We start from the raw sequence: 25,703 nt of genomic DNA on the forward strand, positions 1-25,703 counted from the left end.
GTCTGAGTGGCCGGATATGTAGTGTTTTGGGATATTTGTAAACATCCCAACACACCATTGGAAAGTCGTCGACAAGAGGTGCTCATGAGTAAACTGAATCAGGATAAATGTAGTGGGAAAGGGAAACTGTATTTTTCTTCCTTGTATGCGGTGAATGTGGAACAATGGTGGAGCCAGGGAGAAGGGGACCAGTAAAAATGGTATTACAACCACTGGTCGTCCGGGAGTCATTTGCGCAATGGTGCAGCAAGTGCCTGAATCTGAGAGCCATGGAGCAAATGACACACCAACAAGAGCGTAATGAACAATTGAAGAGAGGTAGTTGTTTTTCTGGTTTTTTCTCTCAGGCCCTACAGTATGCATATATGGAAGTTTGAATGTACTCAAGAGAGTGGTATTACCGTAGCATTTGTTAGTTGTGTTGTGAAAAGTAATAATGAAAATGTTGGGCAAAATATACCCCTGTGAGTGAGCAGTAGCGCAACAGAGAGAACCTGGGGAAGCATTCCAAGGATCTTCATAGCAGGTGGACCGACAGGAAGGTGGCGCGGAAGGATCTGGACAACCAAGAGGATAAAGGTAATACTTCCTTCATCTGGCAGTGTATTTGGGTCGGCTAAATATTGCCCTGTTATATTGGCCAGGGACGCAACTTCCTGCTAGTGCTGGTATAAGACCCACCACAAATCTTACAAAATAAACAACAGTAGGAAAAGAAGGAAAAATATACCTCACATGCTCCTCTTCTCCACTCCCCCCCTCCCGAAACTGTACCCGGTGGCAGTCTTTTTATGCCTTCATCTAGTCTCTGCTCACTCTGCCAGACAGCATTCTTGTCCCCTCAATCTGCTCACCTTTACCCTACTATCTTTTCCCCTTCTCTGCCCTCTCCAGGTTGCTGCTTTCGTTCCACATGACAGTTGCATTCCAGTCGAGCTGCCAGAAATTGCAGTCATGTAAGCATGAGGTGTGCTTGCTTGTGTGTGTGTGTGTGTGTGTGTGTGTGTGTGTGTGTGTGTCCTGTTCTGAAGAAGGCTCTAGCCAAAAGCATAAACTCCCATATGTTTTCTCATAGAATTTTGACTGACTGTGTTCATCATATGAAGCAAATTAGTTTATGTTCAATTTAAAACAAGTTGCCAGTGTCTATTTTCAAGAAGTTGTATTAGTATAAAACTCATTCCATAAAAACTGTCACTTACCACTAAGTTGTACCTTGTCTTCAAATGTTGCCCTGAAAGCACCTTCCGGTTTTGAAGCAGCTTTCTTTATCTGGCCTCTTATTCCTGACACAGTCTTGATTTTCGCACCTTCAAACTTCGCAACTTCAAGAGCTGAAGAGAACATGCCTTTAATAAAAGCAGTCTTCTTATAAATTTTTAGTGGGGTGCCAGTCAACTTCAATTTCTTGAGAATCTGAGCGGACTTGTCCAGTTCCACCACAGAGCCTGTTAGTGCAATTCGAAATGTCTGTTGCTATATCAATAGGAGAGAAAATACATAAAAAATTAAATAAATAAATATGGCACAACAATGCAAATGAATGATCAAAACAACTTTTTGTAGCATCTGAGCATAATAAGTAGCAAAAGGATTTAAATAATCACCAACTTCTTTAAGACAATGAAGATATTAATGCAGCAAAGAACTTTATATCTCAACTTACCGTGTTGTCGGCATTCTGGACTGCTAGGAAACCTGTACCTTGGGGTGTAATTGGACCCCAGAAATGTACCATGCAGGCAACATGCTGTGGAGTGTATTTGAGATACCTGAAATGAACAAACAGTTATAAAATCTTGTCTGTGGCAGACGATCGAAGTGGCAAGCATACAGTGGTACTTAGAAGCACATTATTAATTGTTCATGTCTACAGATCACAGATATAACTTAAAAATACAGACAGTTTGAGTAAAATCTATACATTCTGTGTGAGCTAATACATTTAGGTGTAATGTCATCATAGAATCTGTCTTCTACACTGGAGGGCAGCTTACTCAAATTGCAAATTCACTGAACTACATAACACCCAAGTGTAAATTAATTACTGTGAAATTATATTTGTGCAGCTTTCCACACTGTTCTTACCTATGTCGCAAATTATCCTCGAGTTTTGCATATATGGGCAATGTTTGGAAACGCCTCCATCCAAGAGAGACAATGAGGGGATCTTTCGTTTTTAATATTTTTGGAAACCATCTGTGTTTCTTGCCACGGACCTGAAAAATTATGCTTGCATAAAATAGTCATGGAATTGTTTGGACAACTGGTTAAAGCTTTACTAAGTCTTATAAAAATGTAAACTCTATTATTGCAAACAACTCAGTAACATTGCTCTTAGACAGAACTTTCACATGTATTCTCCAGTTTAGCCCCTTCACTTTACTTACGAATGACAGCACTGAAGATCATTAAAACAAAGAACAATCTTAGAAGGAGTCTGAAAAATGGTACAAGCATAGATAATCATTCGTCAGATAAGACATTTTGAATGGCAGTTAGAATCCATGTCATTCTCCTACCCCCAACTTCATACAATGTCTTGGATTTGTTTGTTTAGAGGAGGAAGGAAGATCAGAGTTTAACAATTATGAGTTTATTTGAAACATGTTACAAACTAGGACTGGTTGGAAAGAAAGAAGAAATTGTCCTTGGCCTACCAAAGGAACCCCAGGATTTTTTGTATTAATTTATCTTTTATTCAATTGGACACCTGTGTCAACGGCACAATGCTATATCACACACCGCCATTGGTCTCTCTCTCTCTCTCTCTCTCTCTCTCTCTCTCTCTCTCTCTCTCTCTCTCTCACACACACACACACACACACACAAATTGAACACAAAAATAGTTTCTGGTTACAAAATATTGCCAAAACACATTTTATAGCAAACAAGCAAATATTTGATACACTTAAGAAAATGGTGCTCACCATGTCTCCCACAGATTAGGTACTGTTGCCTGTTTACTCAATCAGACTTCATTTTGCTTGTCTCCCCATGCTGTTTCTCCCATCTGGTTGATGTACAAGAATAAGATTTGACAAATAGTGGCATCTCATTCAAACATCCTTTCTTCCCACTCTTCAATTTCATCAATCTTGTAAATATTTTCACTTCTTTTTCAATCGAGTCTCATCTGAGTCTGAGTCAAGTCCGGCAATTTCAGTTGCCTAAATTCTAGTTCTGACTTACCTTTTTTTAGGGAAAGTTCTAGTAACATACACAAATTTCACTTGTCTTTTGTAGAGTTGTTCTAACTGTTCTGTACACCCTTTGAAAGTTTGCTAGGTTTTACTCAGAAACCTAATGATAAGTGTGTATAAGGTAGCACCTGAGATGTGTCTAAATTATACTACTTAGTTAACAATCTGCACATATAAACCTTCAAGAATATGTGCAGTCTTCTGTAATAACTTTACCTGTCAATATTGCTTTCACATACTCATAGTCTTCAGGGTTGTAGTAGACAATCTAAGGTGAAGGGCAAGTGTTTGGTGCCTTTCAGCCAAAGGAAGGAAAACCCTGTCAGAAAACTATTTTCCTCTGGATTGAGAATTCTCTTGGGGGGGGGGGGGGGGGGGGGAGACTAGCACAAATACATCATCCTGTGATATATACCTGTGGATGCTAATGGTGGTATTAAATTGTTATAAAAGGATTCTATTGTGCACATTTATCACAAACAAACACAAGATCTTTTAAAGTGTTTGCTCCAGTAATTGTCCTCAGAAAACTCCTAACTTTTTGTGCGTATAACATTTTCTGGCAAGAAACTTGGCAGTGATGTACTGCACTACTAATGAATGTAATTACTATTCACACAGTGCCAAAACTGCTTTATCAAGTTCCCTCACTCTTGGACATCTCCTTATGATTCTATTTGAACAGGAGGCAGTTACACATATATGGCGCAACATGCACACTTTTCACCATTGTGAGTGCTCACAAGTGTGACTAGGAGACACTATCTTTGAGATTATTTCTAAGCTGGCTATTACTATAGGCAGTTACTGTCTCAAATTTAGGTCCCTGCTAAGGAGGACTGATGAAGCACTAGAGAACTTTGATGAGAGCCAGATCTAGGAATTTTAGCTTTATGAACAACCTAATCAGTAAGATGATATCAAAGAATTGTCTGAATGATTGTAAACACAAGTAGACAACTGAGTCTAATATTCACAACTGGAGAGAAAGCTAACACAACTAAGTAGACAAGTGAACTGGAAAAAATTAGAACTACAGTGTCAAATTACAGAATCATCCCTTTAATTCTTTTTGCAGGATGCATTTTAACTTGCTGTACATTGCTGTTGTTGTTGTTGAATTTGATATAATTAGAACTCTGCATTCAGCAATGCAAACACCGAGATGATATTTTATATAAATGAGGCACTTACTGTGCTTCACTCTTGTGAAATATTATAACAAATCAATACCACAAAAGCATTATTAGGAAATATTTTGTAGACCAAAGTTCATGAGCTACTTATTATTATCCTTTCTCTAAACAGATTACAATACTTAACAAGTAAGAGGAAGAATCAATTAACAAATGAATAACTTGACTAATTAAAAAAATACAACAATGCAAATTAAAGGACACAAAAAGAAACAAATGAAGGAGATGCAGCAAGACAGTGGTGGAGAGGGGGGAAGCTGTGAGGAAAATTAACTGGGACCATACACACATGAAAGAATGAACGATAAATAATACATAGCTGAGATATAAATAAATGAATTGACGAAACTGTAATGGTGTAGCTATGGGGCGAAAGTACAGCAGAGACTGGAATGCATGAAAGGTATTCACAGTTGTAAATATGGACAAACATCAGCTTTATAATGGATTGATGACAATGAAAATTTGTGACAGAGCAGGACTCGAACAGAGATTTCCTGTTTATCGTGAGCGATTGCCTTATCATTACGCTATTCGAACATGCCTCATGGCCAAACCCAAACTTCCACATGTCACTAGCCACGGGCCTGCAATCTGCATCTTACATCCATTACATATATTACTGTACAGGGGAGACATTATAATAACTAAGTTGCTAGCCTGGTGTCGGTAGATAAATACAATACTGCAGTGCCTGTGTCGTTCAGAAGTACGATGCTATGTTCCATTGGACATGAGCAAAAGAGATGATTGGCCTAGTGAAAACAATGTCTTACCTGGCACCTATTCAACCACAGAGCAGCCCATATTTAACAGTAACTAGTGACCGGTGGCATTTGGAACAGTTTGCTGTCTGACTTACTACTGGAGAATTTTTTTTACATTTTTTGGCTCTGACCTGATATGAGACGCAAGGTAGATTATAGTTTAAAGTCCTTTTGATACTGAAAAAAAGAAAAAGTCACAGCTTCCTTCAGTCACACAAGGCCAGTGCCTAAAGTTTTTTCTCACATCATGCAATGTGCGAGATATCAGGGACACAGCTTGGAGCAAGTGGTGCTTGGAGAATGCAATACACAAAGTGAATGAGTGGTTCCCTGCAGAGAGGTACAAAGCAAACCTGATTCAAAATGCAATATAACACAACAGAAGGGTGCTACAGTAACACCCTCATCTTCATAGTTGTGAAAGGGACACTGTTACAATTTTTGGTATGCTGTGCCTCACTTTGTTATGCAAGGTAAAGAAATAAAATTTTAAAAAAGAAACAGCTGATTTGCATAGAAACAGTGTGAATGTGGAGAACAAAATATTACTTATCTATGATGCAAGCACAGCCATGGCTGATTTCTGTCTCTCTCCACCTGAGTTAGTGCCAATCCTCCAAAGATCCCAGTATAAAAACTGTATTACATTCTAAACTCCTACGTTTTTGCAATTACAAGAATTTGTTTATGGCTCAGAATGGACGATGACTGCACCTTAATGAACAGAACTCATGTGATTTTAGTTATCAGAAATCAAACAATGGAAACTCCAGGCAGGAATACCAACAATGTAGGAGAAGACACATTGCTACTTACTGTAAAGAAGACACATCAAGTTGTTGCAGACAAGCACGATTAAAAGACACTGGCATATAGCTGTTGGCCACAGCCTTTGTCAGTAAACACCCACGCACGCACGCACGCACACACACACACACACACACACACACACACACACACCTGCCAAGTTCTCTGGTTCAACTCTTATGTCATCATCGAGCCCCTTCTTGCCCGAGATGCTGGAGAGGGGGAGAGGGGGGGAGAGGGGGGGAGGGGGCAGGGAGGGGGCAGGGAGGGAGGGAGGGAGGGAGAGGGGGAGAGGGGGAGAGGGGGAGAGGGGGAGAGGGGGAGAGGGGGAGAGGGGGAGAGGGGGAGAGGGGGAGAGGGGGAGAGGGGGAGAGGTGGGAGAGAGGGAGGGAGAGAGTCTTTACTGATGAAGGCTGTGGCCGAAAGCTATATGTGAGTGTCTTTTAACTGTGCCTGTCTGCAACCTGACATGTCTCCTTTATGGTAAAATCTATCGTTTCCTACATTGTTAGTCATCAGAAACATGATTTAGAGAAAAGGTTAATGACTGTATCTAATACCATCGCCAAAAACTAAACCACTGCTAGATGTAAACTCCCAGAACTTCACAGCAGTTGACATGACATTAATTTCTGGTGCCTTAGATTTTAAAGAGCCATCTTAATATCTGACATGCAAGTTTAATGTGTTCAAAATGAGTCATCTCGAGCATGTATCTACGGAAACAAACTGCTTGGAGAAAAAAAAAATATGTAACCTGAGCTGGATACATACCTGGACATACCCAACATTCTCCTCACCAGGCTGGAGACCTCCCATTATTAGAGGATACTCAGGATCAAAATGAGTAACGAGTTCACAAGGTACAGAAGCAAGCTCTACTCTCACATACATTCCAGGTCTATAACCTTCTAGTTCAACTCTTATGTCATCATCGAGCCCTTCAAATTGACTTTTATTCAGCTGTGAAAGAAAAACAGTAGCAAATATATAAAAAAAACGTGGATATGTGTATTATCACTTCCAATTACTTTGACATGATAATACACAAAGGAGAAATGGATACAAAGACAAGGCTTACAATAATATCTAAAGTTATTTGTATTGCTCCCTATTAGTATGATGAAAGTGGGCACTTTTTACTAGAATAAGCTGCACAATACTACTAACAAACCAATTCTTTTCGAGTGATAAACATGTTTTGTATGTTTATCCCTGCATAAAATTGATTGCTGGACATTAACTTAACAGTTTCTATTTTATGAATATCTGCATCATCCAGAATCTCCTCCAAAAATGGAAAGATTCGAGCACCATACAACCAAGGACACTGTAGGTGTGGCAGAAAGAGAAGGCATTTTACTCTTATCACAAGCAGATGCCACTGGTAGCTATCATTTCACACACAATATGCTACACTGTCACAAAATGAGACATAAACTTGATTTCTGGAAGTGTGTATAGTCTTTAACATTATGAAATAGTTTTTCAATCTTTGTTAGTAGGAACTAATAACAACACACACTACATATTCATGGGTCTCTATCATTTTTTTAAATCTTTTTAATACAGATTTGGCCAAACACAGCAGATAAGGTATCTGCATGTGGACTCTACAACTGCGCATCTTCAAAAATGCTTGTCTTTGTTAAGGATGCTGGCCGCGGTGGTCTAGCGGTTCTGGCGCTGCAGTCCGGAACCGCGGGACTGCTACGGTCGCAGGTTCGAATCCTGCCTCGGGCATGGGTGTGTGTGATGTCCTTAGGTTAGTTAGGTTTAAGTAGTTCTAAGTTCTAGGGGACTTATGACCTAAGATGTTGAGTCCCATAGTGCTCAGAGCCATTTTTTTTGTTAAGGATGGTGATGACTTGAAATGTGTAGACACAGGCTGATGTGTAAATTTTCTGTACACTATGTTGCAAATATTCATCTGGTCTCTCTTAACTAGAGCACCAAGAGAGGTGTACTGGCCCTGTTCTCCATGTTCCATAATAAATTTTGTCTTTGGATGGATGGAGTTGAAGTGTTCTAATGAAAAGCAAGACTTCAGTGCACGTGGCCCATACAACAAACATACTGACCACATTTCAATAGGCACACATTTTACTGAATACAGTAAATTCTAAGCACCTTTTTCTCTAAATCTGACACTTAGAGATGCTCCACAACTATTCATAAACTACCCACTGACATCCAATGAGCCTCTTCCCAATGTTTGCCCCCTTCAAACAAGAGATGTAAGTCTCAAGAGTTCGACAAAACACTCTTTTATTCAGTTTAATAAACTCTTTGTCTTCCTCATTCTCCCAACAGATGGGACCTATCAACCAGAGGTCTGAGTTACCTGACCCTCCTTTCCTCTTTGTGGGAGAAAATAAAAATTCAAAAAACTACATATAGTTTGTTTCTACTTCTAAAGGTGTGTGTCAGCAGTACTTGGAATTTTGCCACCTGAAAGTGGGTCCTGGCCAGTCACTCCATCCCTTGTTTTACACATAAAATCCCCCCCCTCCCCCCCTCTCTCTCTCTCACTATCTCTTTCACTTTCACTTACCACTCCACCCCCCTTCCTACTGTTTGTAAAAACTGCAACACCAAGGGGACACAATCAGAGCCTCTACATGATGTGGCAAGAAACCAAAAAGAGCTTGGATATGCAGCGGGGAATACATTTCCACGTAGTTTGAGGCACATCGATAAAGCACAGACAGTGGTTGCTAGAGGTTCTGAATGAACAAGTCACTGACCGACCATATTTCGGACACATCCAATGCCAACATGTTAGGTGAATGATTTGGCTGGGGAAGTAGGGGTACTACTCATACTTCGAAGAAAGCTCGAACATTCCTCACCGTGTATGGCCAGGGGTTGTACTGCACAAGTGTCCGCCCCCGGTAGCTGAATGGTCAGCGCGACAGAATGTCAATCCTAAGAGCCCGGGTTCGATTCCTGGCTGGGTCGGAGATTTTCTTCACTCAGGGACTGGGTGTTGTGGTGTCCAAGTCATCATCATTCCATCCCCTTCGACGCACAAATCACCTAAGTGGCGTCAAATCGAAAGACTTGCCCCCGACGGGAGGCAGTAGTCGCATGACATTTACTGCACAAGTACCACATGTGGAGCTGCCTGCAAGATGGACAGTGCATCAGGCTCTGAAACCTCTGTGATGTCCTGGATGCTGTTCAGATCACACCCAGCATGTACGAGGTGAGATCGCGCACGATAGCCGATGGTGTCCCAATCTGTTACACTTGGCATGTGTCAGCTGTACTGCTCAACAAAGCAACCTGCTGAACTTTGTTCACTACTGTAGCACCTAACACATATGCAGCCATCAATGTGGGGCAAATTGAAGCAGGACTCGTCTCAAACCAGCACATTTTGCCACACGAGACCCTAGTGACATCGTTCGTGTGCCCACCGCAGTCTGAGGCATTAGTGGTTCCCGGTTGATGAAGCCAAAGCAACGACATGTGTGCCAGCAGTTCAACGCTCAGTGGACTGCATGAGCTATCAATGCAGAAATATCGGCTACCATTGCAGTGTTCTGACGTCAAGCCAACACTGTTGATGAAGCTGTTCTGACAGTTACGGCTGTGCAGACCAGATGGTGGCCACCCAATGTAGTGGTCACACTTTGTGGTCTAGAACCTTTTCATAGCTGTCTACAGCTCTCTTCTATCCAATGCTTCCCTTCACACATCACTGTGATAGCAGCATGCCCTGTGCGAGTCTACCTGTTTTCCAGAGACTGATCATTGTGCCCTATTAAAATTCTCTCATAAAATGCTGATACGACATTGATGCAGCAAACTTGCACTTGTTTACAAATATCTACTCCGTTTGACAGCTCCGCAAGGAAAAAGAACAGTGACCTGTCCAGTCGCACAAAAAAAGGTGGTTCTGGGCCTGCGAGCATGACATATCTCTGCAATTTTAATCACTTAGTTGTTCCACTATTCTACACATCTTCCATTTTGGAGTGATTCAGAACATTCCTTCTGGACGTTGTAATTTTCACAAATAGTAATTTATTGTTCAAACACTGAGTATATATACCAAGGCATTAAAATTATATCTTTACTACTGGATAAACTAAACAAAGTTATTTTGTTAATCAGCATCCACCAAATCAAATTATTTAATGAGAGATTAAATACCTGAGCCTGCGTGTCTGCTTCCTGCTTCAGCTCATCATAGTAAGTCTTCCCACCTTCTTGCTCATCATATTCATTGTCAAATTTTTCTTTCAACTTGCGCTTCTTTTCCAACAATTTTTCTCTACTTGTTTCGTCATCTTGTTCATGTGATGCTGTAATCATTTCAACAACAAATAAACTAAAAATTCAATACATGAGTTTCTTTTTATACACTGCAGTTAATATATTTTTCTGCCTACACATAATGAAGATATAAAAATGTTATAGTATTAGGTTGGTGCATAAGTTTGTGTAGAGTTTTGTTTTGCATGTTGGTATTCCAGTTACTTGGGTTGTCATTTTTATTTGTAATTCACTGTTGCTATTTGAGTTTACATACTGTCATTTTGTCATTTGGCGGTAGCAAGTGGAGCTGTGGACACTAAAAAATGGAGTGGCAAACAGAGAAATTGGAACATTTTCAACATATTCTTCTGTTTGAGTTCAATAGAAGGGTGACAGAAGTGGAGGCAGTCAGAAACATTTGTGCAGTGTATGGGGATAATGCCACTGAACAGAGCACAGCAAGAAAATACTTTTCTCGTTTTAAGGAGGACTGTTTTGACATCTGTGACTCTCTGCATTCAGAAAGACCTTTGAAACACATTAATCCACGATTATCCATGTCAGTGTACTCAAGAACTGGCAAATTTGATGAACTGTGATATTCCACCATCATGCGAGATTTGCATGCAATGGGTAAAGTTCAAAAATCAGGTACATGAGTAACCCATGCTCTAAGCCAAAATCACAAAAATCAGTGTGCATCTCTGCTTCCTCATCATCAATTGGCTCATTAACACCAGCCATTTTCCTGAGATGCAACCATCACTGCTGACATTTACTGTCAGCAACTGAGACATCCTGCAGATGCAATCCAAGAACAATGACCAGGAAGACTGTGTGAAGTGATGCTACTCCACAATAATGCCCACCTGCATTCTGCTACACTGACAAAGAATACTATACAGGAGCTGGGTTGGGAAGCTATCCTGCACCCACATTATTCACCTGATCTTGTGTCCTCAGATTTTCTCGTTTTCCACTCACTACGGAACAAATTTCCTTTCCAGATGAAAATGCACTTTGAACGTGCCTCGACGAGTTCATCGCCTCAAAAACTACACGATTTCTACAGTCGTAGAAACGAAAAGTTACCACAGCATTGGCAGGCTGTAGTGTTTATTAAACTAATGGAAAAATGCTATGAACTTATGCACCTACTCTATACAAGGAAGTTATGAAATAAGAACAGCACAGGACAAAATTATGCAAGCACATTTTATGTTCCAGGATCTTACTGTTTGTTTCTTAGAACAGAAAAGCAAGTATCAACTAAATCTTAGGCCAAAAGCAACAAACAGTGGCTTACAATGCAGGTGACCTGCATGCACATTTGCAATACAGTCTATTCAGTAACATTGTTCCTGTCTCAGTACAGCACAACACCCAGAAAAAGTACTTAACATGGGATTGACTTTTTTAAACCATCTATATGGTGATGTAGGTTAAGGCCCAAGGTATCATATCCTTCGGCCATTCATCTTAGTGGACCCTCACTTGTTAATGATTGATGAAGAAATTATTCAGAATTTCACATGATGCTCTACAGCTTTAAAAAATGAATGCTACACAGACTGGATGCATAGTGTAATAGTTAAAGTACAGCTCCCACAAACAAGAAGTTGTGGGTTTGAATCTCGGCAGATGTTTTGATTTTTTTATTTTAAAATATTTATCAAAATGACTTTGATCATTATTTTTATTCAATTAATTGGCTTAAATGTATCTTTTTTTATTTCTGTTTAAACACTGTATTAACTTTTTCATTTGCTCTCATTTTTCTTCCTACACTCATTTCCCACTTGGAATCCTTGTTCAAGTAATTTTAATTATTTTTATGTATTCAGTTTGATTTAATTTCTTCTATTTTATCATCCTATATTTTTGTCTAGGGTATTGTATTCACTATTTCTGTTCCTCAGTTTACTTGAATTTCATTTTACTTAAAACCCCTTCTTTCATCTAAATCTTCATCTATTTTATCTGATCCTGTAACGAAAAATACATTCTTGACACAACTGCACAGTCAATATAAATAGATTATTTCCTCTTTTGGTTTTTAACCAATGCAATGGCATTTCAAATGATTGAATATTATGATAATCAAATAAACATAAATTCACACGAACAAAGATTCCAAGTGGAAAAATAATGATTAGAAGAAAAATATGAGAGCAAATGATACAGTTAATAGATTATTAAAATGATGTGACAAAGGAATACAAATAAAAAATACTTTTAAACCAATTAATTGCATAAAAATAATGAGCAAAGTCATTTCAATTAAGACCTAAAAATAAAAAATTTCAAAGTATCTGGCAAGATCTGAACACATAACCCAATTCATGTGAGGACTGTACCTTAACCATTAAGCTAAACAACCCACCTGCAAAGCATTCTTATTTTATACTCTCTCTCTCTCTCTCTCTCTCTCTCTCTCTCTCTCTCTCTCTCTCTCTCACACACACACACACACACACACACACACGGCGTCCCATTTTAATCTATACCAGCCGAATTTCTGCAAATGGTAACCCCTATTTTTTAAATTCCATATTTGTATTCGCGGAGGGAGGGGGGGGGGGGGGGGGAGATACATTGTACGTAGAGAACATATTTTAGGAAAAGCCAACAGTTTGTCACCAGGGGACACTTCATCATGACTTTCCCAGGTTACCAGTATCTTGAGAGTAAGCGAGATCAGGAAAAATTTTCTGTGAAAATCTTGTATTGTTTCTGAACTCTGTCCACTGGTGTAATTTTCATGAACTTGAAATGGCCTTGAAACTCTTCAGTAGAGATTAAACTGAAAGCAAATACTGTCAGCATTAGTGACATCCAATGTGCACCACTTGGAGGGTGCCAAATCAGAGACCAGCACTGTCCTTGTACCAGCACAATCAGAGAAGAGAAAGGTGGATCTTTGAGGCTAACTAATAAGGGTCATCGTCGGGAAATTTGAAATCATGACTGGGGGTTGGGGGTTCAGAGAAATTTTATCTTGGGAGATTCTGAAAATTTCTTGGCTGTGCTCACTTAGAATGATTCTTGACTGGACTTAGAAAAAATGTAGGTTAAGGGATTTAAAAAAGTTCAACCTCGTCGAACTCTGATGAATTTTGCCTCGTGGGATTCAGTACAATCTCGTCTCGTGAGACTCTAATGAGTTCCTGTGAAGTGAAATTTTTCCACAACCATACAAGCATAATTATTCTCAACATGAATGTTTGGAGCCCATAAGAGAAAGATTTATCCGAGTCACCCGTTCTCACAATTGACTTTCTTGGGCCCATCTTTCATTTCTGCCTTCTCTCCATATCTGTAAAGGGCAGGTTACCATGGCGTATTTCACTACTTTATTACGTAGTTACGTCAATATCGAGATATGTAAAGGTGCCCTCTTGAAACACACACATCTGTTAGACACCTAAGTAATTTTCTGCAAGAGCGCACTTGAATACTGTATGTTTTGGCTTTACGTGGTGGCGTAAAAAACAGCGAGCATGTGTAAACAAACAGGTCATGTACACTGAAATTAGTCAGTTGTCCTGCAAACATGCTTACGGATGTTTTGTTGAAGGAAAAACCTAAGAAAACAAATAATAGTAAAAGTGATCAGTACAACTTATTTTTTGACTCTAATCTGTCCAAAATGGCTGATTACATGTCATTAGAAATAATGAGAATGATAAAAACTGTCGGCGAGTGTCGCGATAATTATGCAGCCGTGGACAGATTGTTATGCAGCCGTGGACAGATTGTATGCCGAAAGGCATCCTGATGCTCGTCATTACACAAAGGTTACAATTAGGTCTTTAAATTCTACCCCTATTACTTACAAATCACCCAAGCAATTGAGCCTGAGGATCCTGAGACACACCTGGTATTTTGTCGATAGGCCGATACGCAAATACATCGTGAGCTGTTTTTCTTCGCATGTACTCACTTTACGGACAAGGCAAACTTAGACAACATGAGAGTTAATGTCCATAACACACACTACTGGGCGGAAGCAAATCGTCGCTGGCAACAAGATCACCAAACACAGAGATGGTGGTCAACCAATGTCTGGATGGGCTTAGTTGGAGATTACATAACAGCTCCCGCTTTTTATGGCAAAACGTATTCTCTAGAATCTGGTGCTTCCATTACAAGAAAATATCCCCCTAGACATACGGGGACGTATGTGGTTTCAACATGATGGTGGCCCTACACATCAGGCCTTACCTGTCAGAAGGTGCCTTGATGCAACTTACATGCATCGATGGATTCGTATCAATAGTGCAATTCATGAATTCCCACCAACATTGGCATACTTAACACCGCTGGACTACTACTTATGGGGAGCTGTGAAGCAGAAGGTGTACTCCACTCCCCTGACAATGCCAGAGGATATGAGAGAAAGGATTGTGGTGGCTTTCCAGGCGATCACCCATCAGACATTGAATGATGTCAAGACCAGTTTCCAACACAGAGTGCAAATGTACATTAGGCAAGACACCCTAAATTTCCAGTGAGAACCATGTTAATCAGCACTTTTCAGGGCTAACAATGTGCAAAGTCTGCTGGGCAACCTCCATGTGGTGCACGCTGGGTTCCACTAATGCAGACAATATTTGCTTTCAGGTTAATCCCCACTGAAGAATTTCTAGGCCATTTCAAGTTCATGAAAATTTCACCAGTGGACAGAGTTCAGAAACCACATAAGATTTTCACTGAAAATTTTCCCGATTCACCTTGTTCTCGAGATACTGGTAACCTGGGAAAGTTACAATGAAGTACCCCCAGGCGACAAACCATTGGTTTTTCGAAAAAAATGTTCCCTACAAACAATGCGTATTTTTTCACGAAGAATGTGAATATGGAATAAAAAATAGGTGTTGTCATTTGAAAAAATGAACTTGGCCTTGGTTTGACCTTGAGAACAGGGTTCAAGGATATTTTGAGGTAACCACCCCATGACCCTCCTTAAACTTTACAACTTTTACTCGAGATGAAAAAAGAGAAGTGACATTTCTTTCATACTAACTTATATAATTAGTCTACATACTAACTTCTATAATTAGTCTAATGCACCACCTGCAAGTAAATCAGTACAAATTGAATACAAAATGCTTAAAATATATAGCTGAACCTAAAGAAGTGCCTAATTTAGAAACTATACAGTTTTCTGTGAAAAAATTTCATTTATTCATATTCGGAGATTTGACAGGTTAATTTCCTAATATAGAATTGTCTTATTTCTAAACTCACTTGTTTGATCAGACTTCTTGTCATGTTCACCTACATCACTGCTTCCATGCTTTTCACCAGTTTCCAAGTCTTCAAAATCACCAAACATTTCATCATCACTTAACACATCATCCAGTTTTAAAAGTTCTTCAGCATCTTCCGACTGTTTCCACTTCCCAGTGACAAAGCAATCTCTTATAAGATCCTGTACCTAGAAGACGGATTTAAATATTAAATGTCCACACCTAAATGCATAAGAAGAAGAACAATAAATAAAATCAGCAACTACATTCAATGTGCAAATTAATGTGTGTCTAAGTAAATTTGGAATATTTTGCTTCGACAACAATAACAAATTAAACCTCACAGTGAATATTAAGAAATGGTGAGTAGTGCTTCTCCTTTACAAAGCTACACTATGTTATCAAAAGTATCCCGACATCTGGCTGAAAATGACTTATAAATCTGTGGCACCCTCCATCGGTAATGCTGGAATTCAATAGGGTGTTGCCGCACCCTTAGCCTTGGTGAAGCTTCCACTCTCGCAGGCATATGTTCAATCAGGTGCTGGAAGGTTTCTTAGGGAATGGCAGCCCCTTCTTCACAGAGTGCTGCACTGAGGAGAGGTATCAATGTCGGTCGGTGAGGCCTAGCACGAAGTCGGCGTTCCAAAACATTCCACAGGTGCTCTATAGGATTCAGGTCAGGACTCCGTGCAGGCCAGTCTATTACAGGGATGTTATTGTTGTGTAACTACTCCACCACAGGCCGTGCATTATGACCAGGTGCTCGATCGTGTTGAAAGATGCAATCGTCAACACTGCATTGCTCTTCAACAGTGGGAAGCAAGAAGGTGCTTAAAACATCAATGTAGGCCTGTTTGTGATAGTGCCATGCAAAACGACAAGGGGTGCAAGCCCCCTCCATGAGAAGCACAACCACATAACATCACCGCCTCCGAATTTTGCTGTTTGCATGACACATGCTGGCAGATGATGTTCACCGGGCATTCACCACACCCACACCCTGCCATCGGATCGTCACATCGTGTACCATGATTCATTACTCTACACAACATTTTTCCACTGTTCAATCATCCAATGTTTAGGCTCCTTAAACTAAGCAAGGCGTCGTTTAGGATTTACTGGCATGATGTGTTGCTTATGAGCAGCCGCTCGACCATGAAATCCAAGTTTTCTCACCTCCCATCTAACTTTCATAGTAACTGCAATGGATCCTGGTGCAGTTTGGAATTTCTGCGTAATGGTCTGGATAGATGTCTGCCTATTACACATTATGACCCTCTTAAACTGTCCGTGGTCTCCGTCAATCAACAGACGAGGTCGGCCTGTAAGCTTTTATGCTGTACATGTGTCTACACATTTCCAAATGTATGTTTTTGGTGGTGTCCGGATACTTTTGATCACATAGTGTAAGTAAAGAAAGGCAGAAAAACATGTTAAAATGCAGCAGATATTACAAAGAAAAGATTAAATTGTCAGAATTATTCAGGTATGAGTTGGGGAAAAAGAATATTTCTTTCTTCTAAAGAAAAAGCCCTGTCTTCAGAAATTTAGGACTCACTGCTATTTTTCACACATTTCTATTTCTTCACTATTCTACATGAAATCTTGCATCATGAAAAAATTGCTTCTTATTGTAACTGAAATGGTTTGACCAACATTCCCTACAACTAAAAGTTTTCCCCCTCCTCCTCTTTCATACTGTAATTCTATGCCACAGAGTGGCTTATTTTTGTTGACTACTGTACCTCCGACAGAGACCAGTCATGCAGTTGTGTGATGGGGAACCTGGCACAGTCCTCAGCATCACAGAGTTCTTTAGCTTCCTGCTGCTGCTGTTGTCGCTGCCTCACAACTCTGAACAACCCTCCAACCTCCTCCACACCTTCCTCAGCATTTGTTTCCATATTCTGCTCATTTTCCTTGTTGTAATTCCCTAAAATGTAAGACGACAATGTAAATGACTCAGACTTGCATTTATTATATGGCACAACAGGCAAATATCTAGCTGCTATGGAAGTGGAGGGGATATAGACAAGATAGAACATTACAATTTTCCAAATGAATAACTGGCAGCCCTATTTTATCAACTCAAATAATTAATGATTCACAAGTTCCCGTGAATGCCCTCACGATGCCTAATTTCTTGCACTTATAACACACTCCTTTTTCTTAAAAATAGGTCTTTAATGGTATATTTTATGCGCTGTATTTATGTTTTTTTTAACAATTCCTTGATTCTAATGCCAGCTCACCTGTAGCTGTCCACTTTTAATAAAAACATTAATAACAATCATATTTATGTACTGCTGTTCTAGTAACACAAAAACACTCCATCGTAAAATGCAGTTCACACAATTATTTTCTCTTTGGATTTATAGGATTTCCTAATCTCAGTTTTAATACAAAAGAATTTTCTGAGTTTACTGGTCCTTCTTATAAAACCATAATTTTAGACATATGGTCTTTTTTAACAAAAGTGATTGTAATATCCTTTTTTACTGAAACTGTCCAAATTGCTATAATGTATGTTGTCACGCTTGGTTTATTTAATATATGCAAATATTGGTCAGTTACGAAATGAACAACTGTTATCAATATAATGATAAGAAGTGTGCACTTGCAATTAAGGTATACACTGAAAATTCTCGTAATTGTTCTGCCTACACTTCTTGTATAAACAATACTGTTTCACAAATCACAATAAAAGCTAGTAAAATTTATGCACAATCAGTGCTAACCTGCAATATTCTGACAATATTCTCTTCATTCTCATGTCTGATATCTCATCTGAAAGTGAAAAATTTGGTTTCACAGGCTTAATTTTCAGTACCAGAATACCTGTGTCAGAAAATATTATTATTGGCAGTAGCATTATGTTTCAATTTTAAAAGATTAATTTTCACTATTCTGACAAATATTTCACAGTTAAGCACATCATTAAATACTGAAATTTATTACATTACACAACAGCTAGGAGTGAAGAAATGTGTTTGGTTAATATTATGAAAAGGATAGACTGCCAGAGATGCTGAGTCACAGACAGGCACAACAAAAAGACTACTAAACATACAACCTTTTGGCATAAGGCCTCCTCCTGAAATAGGCAATACACACACATTCACACAAACACATCTCTCACACACGACCACTGTCTCTGGCTTCTGAGAAGATGGCCTTCTACCCAAAAGGTTATGTGTTTAGTAGTCTTTTCGTTGCGAGTGTCTGCGACTCAACATCTCCGCTACATGGTGAGTAGCAATCTATCCTTTTTATAATATATTAAACAATGGAAAATCCAGGATGGAATGTAACAAAACCAGAGAAGGAAAATCGCTACTCACCTTATAGCGGAGATGCTGAGTCACGATAGGCACAACAAAAAGATTCAAACAGTTAAAGTTTTTGGCCATTAAGGCCTTTGTCAGCAGTAGACACACACACACACACACACACACACACACACACACACACACGTAAACGCAACTTGCACACACGTCTGCAGTCTCAGGAAGCTGAAATCACACTGCGAGCAGCAGCACCAGTGCATGATGGGAGTGGCAATTGGGTGGGGGTAAGGAGGAGGCTGGGGCGGGAATGGGTAGGGATAGTATGGTGGGAGTGGCGTACAGTGAAGTGTTGCAGTTTAGATGGAGGGCAGGAGAGAAGGTGCGGAGGGGGGATGGTGCAGGTAGCGGAAAGGAGAGAAATAAAAATAAAAATAAATTCAAAGACTGGGTGTGGCGGTGAAATGACAGCTGTGTAGTGCTGGAATGGGAACATAGGGGTGGGGGGGTTGGATGGGTGTGGACAGCGACTAACGAAGGTTGAGGCCAGAAGGGTTACGGGAACAGGATGTATTGCAGGGAAATTTCCCACCTGCGCAATTCAGAAAAGCTGGTGTTGGTGGGAAGGACCCGTATGGCACAGGCTGTGAAGCAGTCATTGCGATGAGGGATATCATGTTTGGCAGCGTGTTCAGCAACAGGGTGGTCCCCTTTTTTTTTCGCCACAGTTAGTCGGTGGCCGTTCATGTGGACAGGCAGCTTATTGGTTGTCATGCCTAAATAGAATGCAGCACAGTGGTTGCAGCTTTGCTTGTAAATCACATGACTGGTTTCACAGGTAGCCCTGCCTTTGATGGGATAGGCAATGTTAGTGACTGGACTGGAGTAGGTGGTAGTAGGAGGATGTATGGGACAGGGGTATGAGCCATGAGGTAAGGGATTGGGAGCAGGGGTTGTGTAAGGGTGGACGAGTATATTGTGTAGGTTCGGTGGACAGCAGAATACCACGGTAGGAGGGGTGGGAAGGATAGTGGGCAGGACATTTCTCATTTCAGGGCACGACGAGAGGTAATCGAAACCCTGGCAGAGAATGTAAGGCAGTTGCTCCAGTCAATATAATATAGTCATCATTCCATCCTGAATTTTCCTTTGTCTGAATGTTTTTGGTCAAGGACACAGAGAGCTTCACGTGAATGAGCGAAGTTGTAAACAAGGGCTATTACTACAAAAGCTTACCAACATATTTTAGTATTAATTCTTAAAAGATAGTGTGGATAGGCAAGTAACTGCAACAAAGGATACAAATGGCACTAAGAATTATACTGCTAATGCAATCTGTTATTTATCTAGTTTCATACCATAAACAAGCTTCCAAAGACTCCGAGTATTAGCCTGTCTTTCCAGAAAGGCATCTGCAGCCTTCTGAGCAAGGTTCTCTTTCCAGCGTGCGGCTGACAGCTCGGCAGTACTTTCACCAGCTTCTTCATCAGACCCACTATCATTATCACTGTTCTCCTCTGTACTCTGTCCATCAGATGTAACACCTGAATCTTTCTTTGAATCACTGCATTCATCCTCTGAATCTGATAAATCTGAACTACCATACTCTGAAACAGAACTTTCCACATCTTCATCCCAGGCTTTCTTTTTCTGGGATTTTTCTAATTTTAACAGTGCTTCAGATATTCTACTTTTAATTTCCTTATCTTTTACTGTACTTGTTTCATGATAGCTGCAATGAAGAAAATGATACAAACATATAAAGCAAATTAAAGGATTGTACATAAATTTATTACAAAACCAAATAAATCTATAGCGTATATTGCATACCTCACATCATTATTTTTTGTCCTTTCAAGCCCTGTGTTACATCCTTCCTTTGTGTCATCAATCACTGCATTATTTTCAATATCACTCTCTTCAGTGTCACTATCTGACGTGGAGTCACCCATGGTTGCCAATAACTTCTTCTTCACTCTAGCCACCGAGTTTGAGCTCAAGTCCAAATTTTTACAACCAGCCTCTACAACAGTTTTAGCACCCTTGTGTCTGTCCTCTATCCTCAGTTTCTTCTTGGGTATACTCTTATCAGTTACCTTTCTACGTTTTTTCTTTTGATTAATTACTTGTTCATCATCATCATCATCATCATCATCAGATGACATTCTGTTGTGACTATCTACATCACTGTCACTGTCAATAACACGTTCCTCCTCCTCCTCTTCTTCTTCCTCTTCTTCCTCTTTTTCTTCTTCTTCATCGACACTAACACCATTGGTGACACACTTGCCTGAAGTGTCATCTTTGCCGTTATTCTTATTTCCTTTTGATTTTCTGAAGATAATAATTACAAGGAAAAATAAGTAAAATTAATGAAATTTTTAAATAGAACGTATATTTCCTAAGATGTGATTTAAAACAGACATAAACAGAACAAATTAATATTATACACACAAGAAATATCTTACAACACAACAAATAACAGAAAACTAAGAAAAATGAGCATGGTTGGCAGACAGATTGTTATCTCCTCTATCTTTGTCCAGAGTCTGTACTGTTACCATCTGCCTAATAGCTGCAGTTCTTCCCTTTTATTTTTGCAGTTTCCTACAAGCTCTCCTTCACAAAGAAAGAACTGTTCCAAAAACTAGAAAAAAAGAAAGAAAATTTGAGTTCAATGCCCATCGACAACATCGTCTTTAGAGATGGAGCACAACTTCGGGTTACCAGAGGATGGGATACGGGATCAGATGTGACCTTTAGCTTCCTGGCATATGCCTGGAACAATTTAAGGAAATTACTGAAAACCAAAATCTGGATGGCCGGTTAGGGATTTTAACTGTCGTCCTCCTGAAAGCAAGTCCCATGTGCAAACTACTGTGCCACCTCACTCGGTCCAAAAATTGGAGATTCAAAGTCTGCTTTTATCTGTGTCAGTACTATAACAACATTAGGCACCCAAAATAAACACATCAAAAAAAGTTTTGCATCACCCCGGTTCCCAGAACTTGGGAAGATAGACATTGAATGTGGATATTGCATCACAGACACAGTCCCTTTGGCTATTCAGAGCTGTCACTAAACCTGTCCAAGGTTGTAAACAACAATGCATGAGCATCACCTATTAGACTGAGGGGGGTGTGACAGCCAATCAGTTCCAGTCATTCCACCAAAAAGGAGGTACATGTCTCGTGTTGTCTGTAGTTCAACCAGTCCTAGACAGTCAATACTGCAGTTTGATCATGTCCACATTGTTACTTTGTGCCAGCAAGGGCTCTCAACAAGGGAAGTGTACAGATGTCTTGGAGGGAACCAAAGCAATGTTGTTCGGACATGGATGAGATACAGAGAGACAGGAACTGTCGATGACATACCTCGCTCAGGCCACTCAAGGGGCCACTACTGCAGTGGATGACCGCTACCTATGGATTATGGCTCGGAGGAACCCTGATAGCAATGCCATCATGTTGAATAATGCTTTTTGTGCAGCCACAGGACATCATGTTATGACTCAAACTGTGGGCAATAGGCTGCATGATGTGCAACTTCACTCCCAACGTCCATGGCAAGGTCCATCTTTGCAACCATGACACCATGCAGAACAGTACAGATGGGCCCAAACAACATGCCAAATGTACCATTCAGGATTGGCATCACGTTCTCTTCAGCTATGAGTGTTGCACATGCCTTCAACCGGACAACTGTCAGAGACATATTTGGAGGCAATCTGGTCAATCTGAATGCCTTAGACACACAGTCCAGCGAGTGCAGCAAGGTGGAGGTTCCCTTCTGTTTTGGGGTGGCATTATGTGGGGGCGACATACGCCGCTGGTGGTCATGGAAGGCGCTGTAACAGCTGTACGATACGTAAAGCAATCCTCTGACCGATAGTGTAACCACATAAGCAGCATGCTGGCGAGGCATTCGTCTTCATGGACGACAATTCACGCCCCCATTGTGCACATCTTGTCAACGACTTCCTTCAGGATAACAATGTTTCTCGACTAGAATGTCCAGCATGTCCTCCAGACATGAACCCTATTGAACATGACTGGGATAGATTGAAAAGGGCTGTTTATGGACAATGTGACCCTCCAACCACTCTGAGGGATCTACACCGAATTGCCATTGAAGAGTCGGGCAATCTGGACCAACAGTGCCTTGATGAACTTGTGGATAGTATGCCACCATCAATACAAGCATGCATCACAAATACAGGCATGCAAGAGGACGTGCTGCTGGGTATTAGAGGTACCGATGTGTACAGCAATCTGGACCACCACCCCTGAAGATCTCGCTGTATGGTGGTACAACATGCAATGTGTGGTTTTTATGAGCAATAAAAAGGGCGGATATGATGTTTATGTTGGTCTATATTCCAATTTTCTGTACAGATTCCAGAACTCTTGGAACCAAAGTGATGCAGAACATTTTTTTTTACGTGTGTAGTATTAATATCTAATGTAAGTGAAAGGTGAATAAGGGAAAATGTTTTTCAGTCACTTCTGGCTGGGATTAAATATCATTTTAACTTCCCATGTGCTCTTGTGTCCCCTGACAGTGAATTGCAAAGCCACCTTCAGTTAAGTGGTTGCGTATCAAATATAAATTACTTTCATAACATTTTGTTCTTGCAAGAAGAATACACCTACATAAGATAATTATGATAGTCTCATTTTTATGGAACTGCCCTCCATAGTACATTTGAAGTGGTTTCATTGCTAAATGAAAAAACAGCAAATTCTGCAAAAAATCTTGTTTATTAGGAAAAAGCTGACATTTGGCACAAAAATTACAATTGTGGCTGCTGTATTGTGTAGCTGTGTTAGAAATTCATTCATTAATTAAATGTAAATTAGCTGGCATTAATGACACTTCACAGAAATCAACTTCTAACCAAGCACACACAGAGGTAAATTTCCCACTTTAATTTTAAAGCTATGGGAAGAGAAGCATATGCAAATAACATAAAGTAGTGTTGAACACAACCAACAAATGCATCTATGTGTAACAGAACATACTGAAGGATATTTTCACTCTGCAGCAGAGTGTGCGCTGATATGAAACTTCCTGGCAGATTAAAACTGTATGCCGGACCGAGACTTGAACTCGGGACCTTTGCCTTTCGTGGGCAAGTGCTCTACCAAATGAGCTACCCAAGCACGACTCATACCCCATCCTCAAAGCTTTACTTCTGCCAGTACCTCGTGTCCTATCTTCCAAACTTAACAGAAGCTCTCCTGCAAAACTTGCAGAACTAGCACTCCTGAAAGAAAGGATATTGCGGAGTTGGTAGAGCACTTGCCCACGAAAGGCAAAGGTCCCGAGTTCAAGTCTCGGTCCGGCACACAGTTTTAATCTACCAGGAAGTTTCATATCAGCGCACACTCTGCTGCAGAGTGAAAATATCATTCTGGAAACATCCCCCAGGCTGTGGCTAAGCCATGTCTCCGCAATATCCTTTCTTGAGGAGTGCTAGTTCTGCAAGTTTCGCAGGAGAGCTTCTGTTAAGTTTGGAAGATAGGAAACAAGGTACTGGTAGAAGTAAAGCTGTGAGGACGGAGCGTGGGTAGCTCAGTTGGTAGAGCACTTGCCCGCGAAAGGCAAAGGTCCCGAGTTCGAGTCTCGGTAAGTCACACAGTTTTTATCTGCCAGGAAGTTTCAGAACATACTGTTCAGGAAGAGTCCAAAATCCAAAACAATCCTAGAGAACTAGAAAGCTGTGAAGAGACCTTTTGCTGCTACCGGTACACTAGGTGCTGCTGTCTTTTCACGATCAGGGTGTCTACGTGGACAAGAAAAAAAAATTCCCGATTTTTCCCGGATTTCCCGGTTAAAAACACAATTTCTCCCGGATGAAATTACGTATAAAGCGGGTGAAAATACATCCCTGTTAAGTAACAGTATACTTTCCCTCGGAGCTGTAAAACCTATCAGTCCTTTGAATCGTAAAGGTCTTATACCGGCGGAGGACTTCCCAGCACTTTAGGAAACGGGATCCAGGAAAAACAATGCATTTGGAAAGTTGTTTGATGCGAGACAGTATACACAGAGTTTATTTTCGTGTTGCAAAAGTATATACACAAATTCCACAAATTACAGCACGGTAGCATTGAGTGATGCACTTTTGTCAGCCAGCCATAGCTCATGTCACATGATCTCGCTAGCGAATGACGGCAGTTATTCAGAGCACGAGGCCTACGAGGAAGACAGGCTGCGGCGCGTACGTTACGAAGGTAGGCCGAGCTCGCTCAACTCAGCAAAGTGCGTTTCTACACCGGTTAACTCGTAAGTAGATGTGTATGTATGAACGAGAATTGCATCGTCTATTGGCATCCACTGTTATTAGTCCTACAATGATAGGAAGCCTGTAGGCCTACTAACAGGCTCTAATTTGGCAATTAAAATCATACCAAAATCATTATCAGTTGCATAGAAAAGTCAAAGTGTTCTGGCATGAAGAGACTTGTGACATTGCTCAGTAACACATTATGCACATTTTTTGAAGGTCACTTACACTTTTTGCCATCGATTGCATAATTTTTTATCTATGAAAGAACAATATTAAATATGAAAACTAACTTGAAGCTCGGTCTTTTTTCATCGTGTGTTACACGTTAAGTCATATCAAATACAAATGTGCCGGTAAAATTTTAAATAGTGGCATAAATGACTTATCTTCTGGGCCCGACATTTTTCAAATGGCTGATCCTCAAAGTGTTACATTTTGAATGAGAGTTATAACGCCCTGTGATTTAAGAAATTCACTGCACACTCTCACACGTAACATAAATCATCTTGCGTCGAAATTTACTTTGAAAGTAACGCATCTCAAGCCACTATTCGTAATATTTTCTGGTGATCTGTTAGAAGTGTAAACAATTGTGACGTCACGCACATCGAATGCACGTCAGTTGTTACGCAC

At 40.3% G+C, this 25,703-nt stretch overlaps 1 protein-coding gene across 1 annotated transcript in view; it reads right to left on the bottom strand.

The window, feature by feature from the left end:
* The window catches only part of LOC126203315 (ribosome biogenesis protein BMS1 homolog), a 120,351-nt gene that overhangs the window by 30,073 nt on the left and 64,575 nt on the right, over positions 1 to 25,703 (bottom strand). Inside the window, exons 9-17 of the mRNA XM_049937581.1 lie at positions 20,609 to 21,112; positions 20,137 to 20,510; positions 17,240 to 17,427; positions 15,490 to 15,679; positions 10,135 to 10,286; positions 6,748 to 6,936; positions 2,089 to 2,219; positions 1,667 to 1,772; positions 1,203 to 1,476 (exon numbers count right to left, since the gene is read on the bottom strand). Of these exons, the coding sequence (XP_049793538.1) occupies positions 1,203 to 1,476; positions 1,667 to 1,772; positions 2,089 to 2,219; positions 6,748 to 6,936; positions 10,135 to 10,286; positions 15,490 to 15,679; positions 17,240 to 17,427; positions 20,137 to 20,510; positions 20,609 to 21,112 (2,108 nt within the window). The remainder of the gene's footprint in view (positions 1 to 1,202; positions 1,477 to 1,666; positions 1,773 to 2,088; positions 2,220 to 6,747; positions 6,937 to 10,134; positions 10,287 to 15,489; positions 15,680 to 17,239; positions 17,428 to 20,136; positions 20,511 to 20,608; positions 21,113 to 25,703) is intronic.

The sequence above is a fragment of the Schistocerca nitens genome, chromosome 9 (genome assembly GCF_023898315.1).
Source record: "Schistocerca nitens isolate TAMUIC-IGC-003100 chromosome 9, iqSchNite1.1, whole genome shotgun sequence".
NCBI classification, from domain to species: Eukaryota; Metazoa; Arthropoda; class Insecta; order Orthoptera; family Acrididae; genus Schistocerca; species Schistocerca nitens.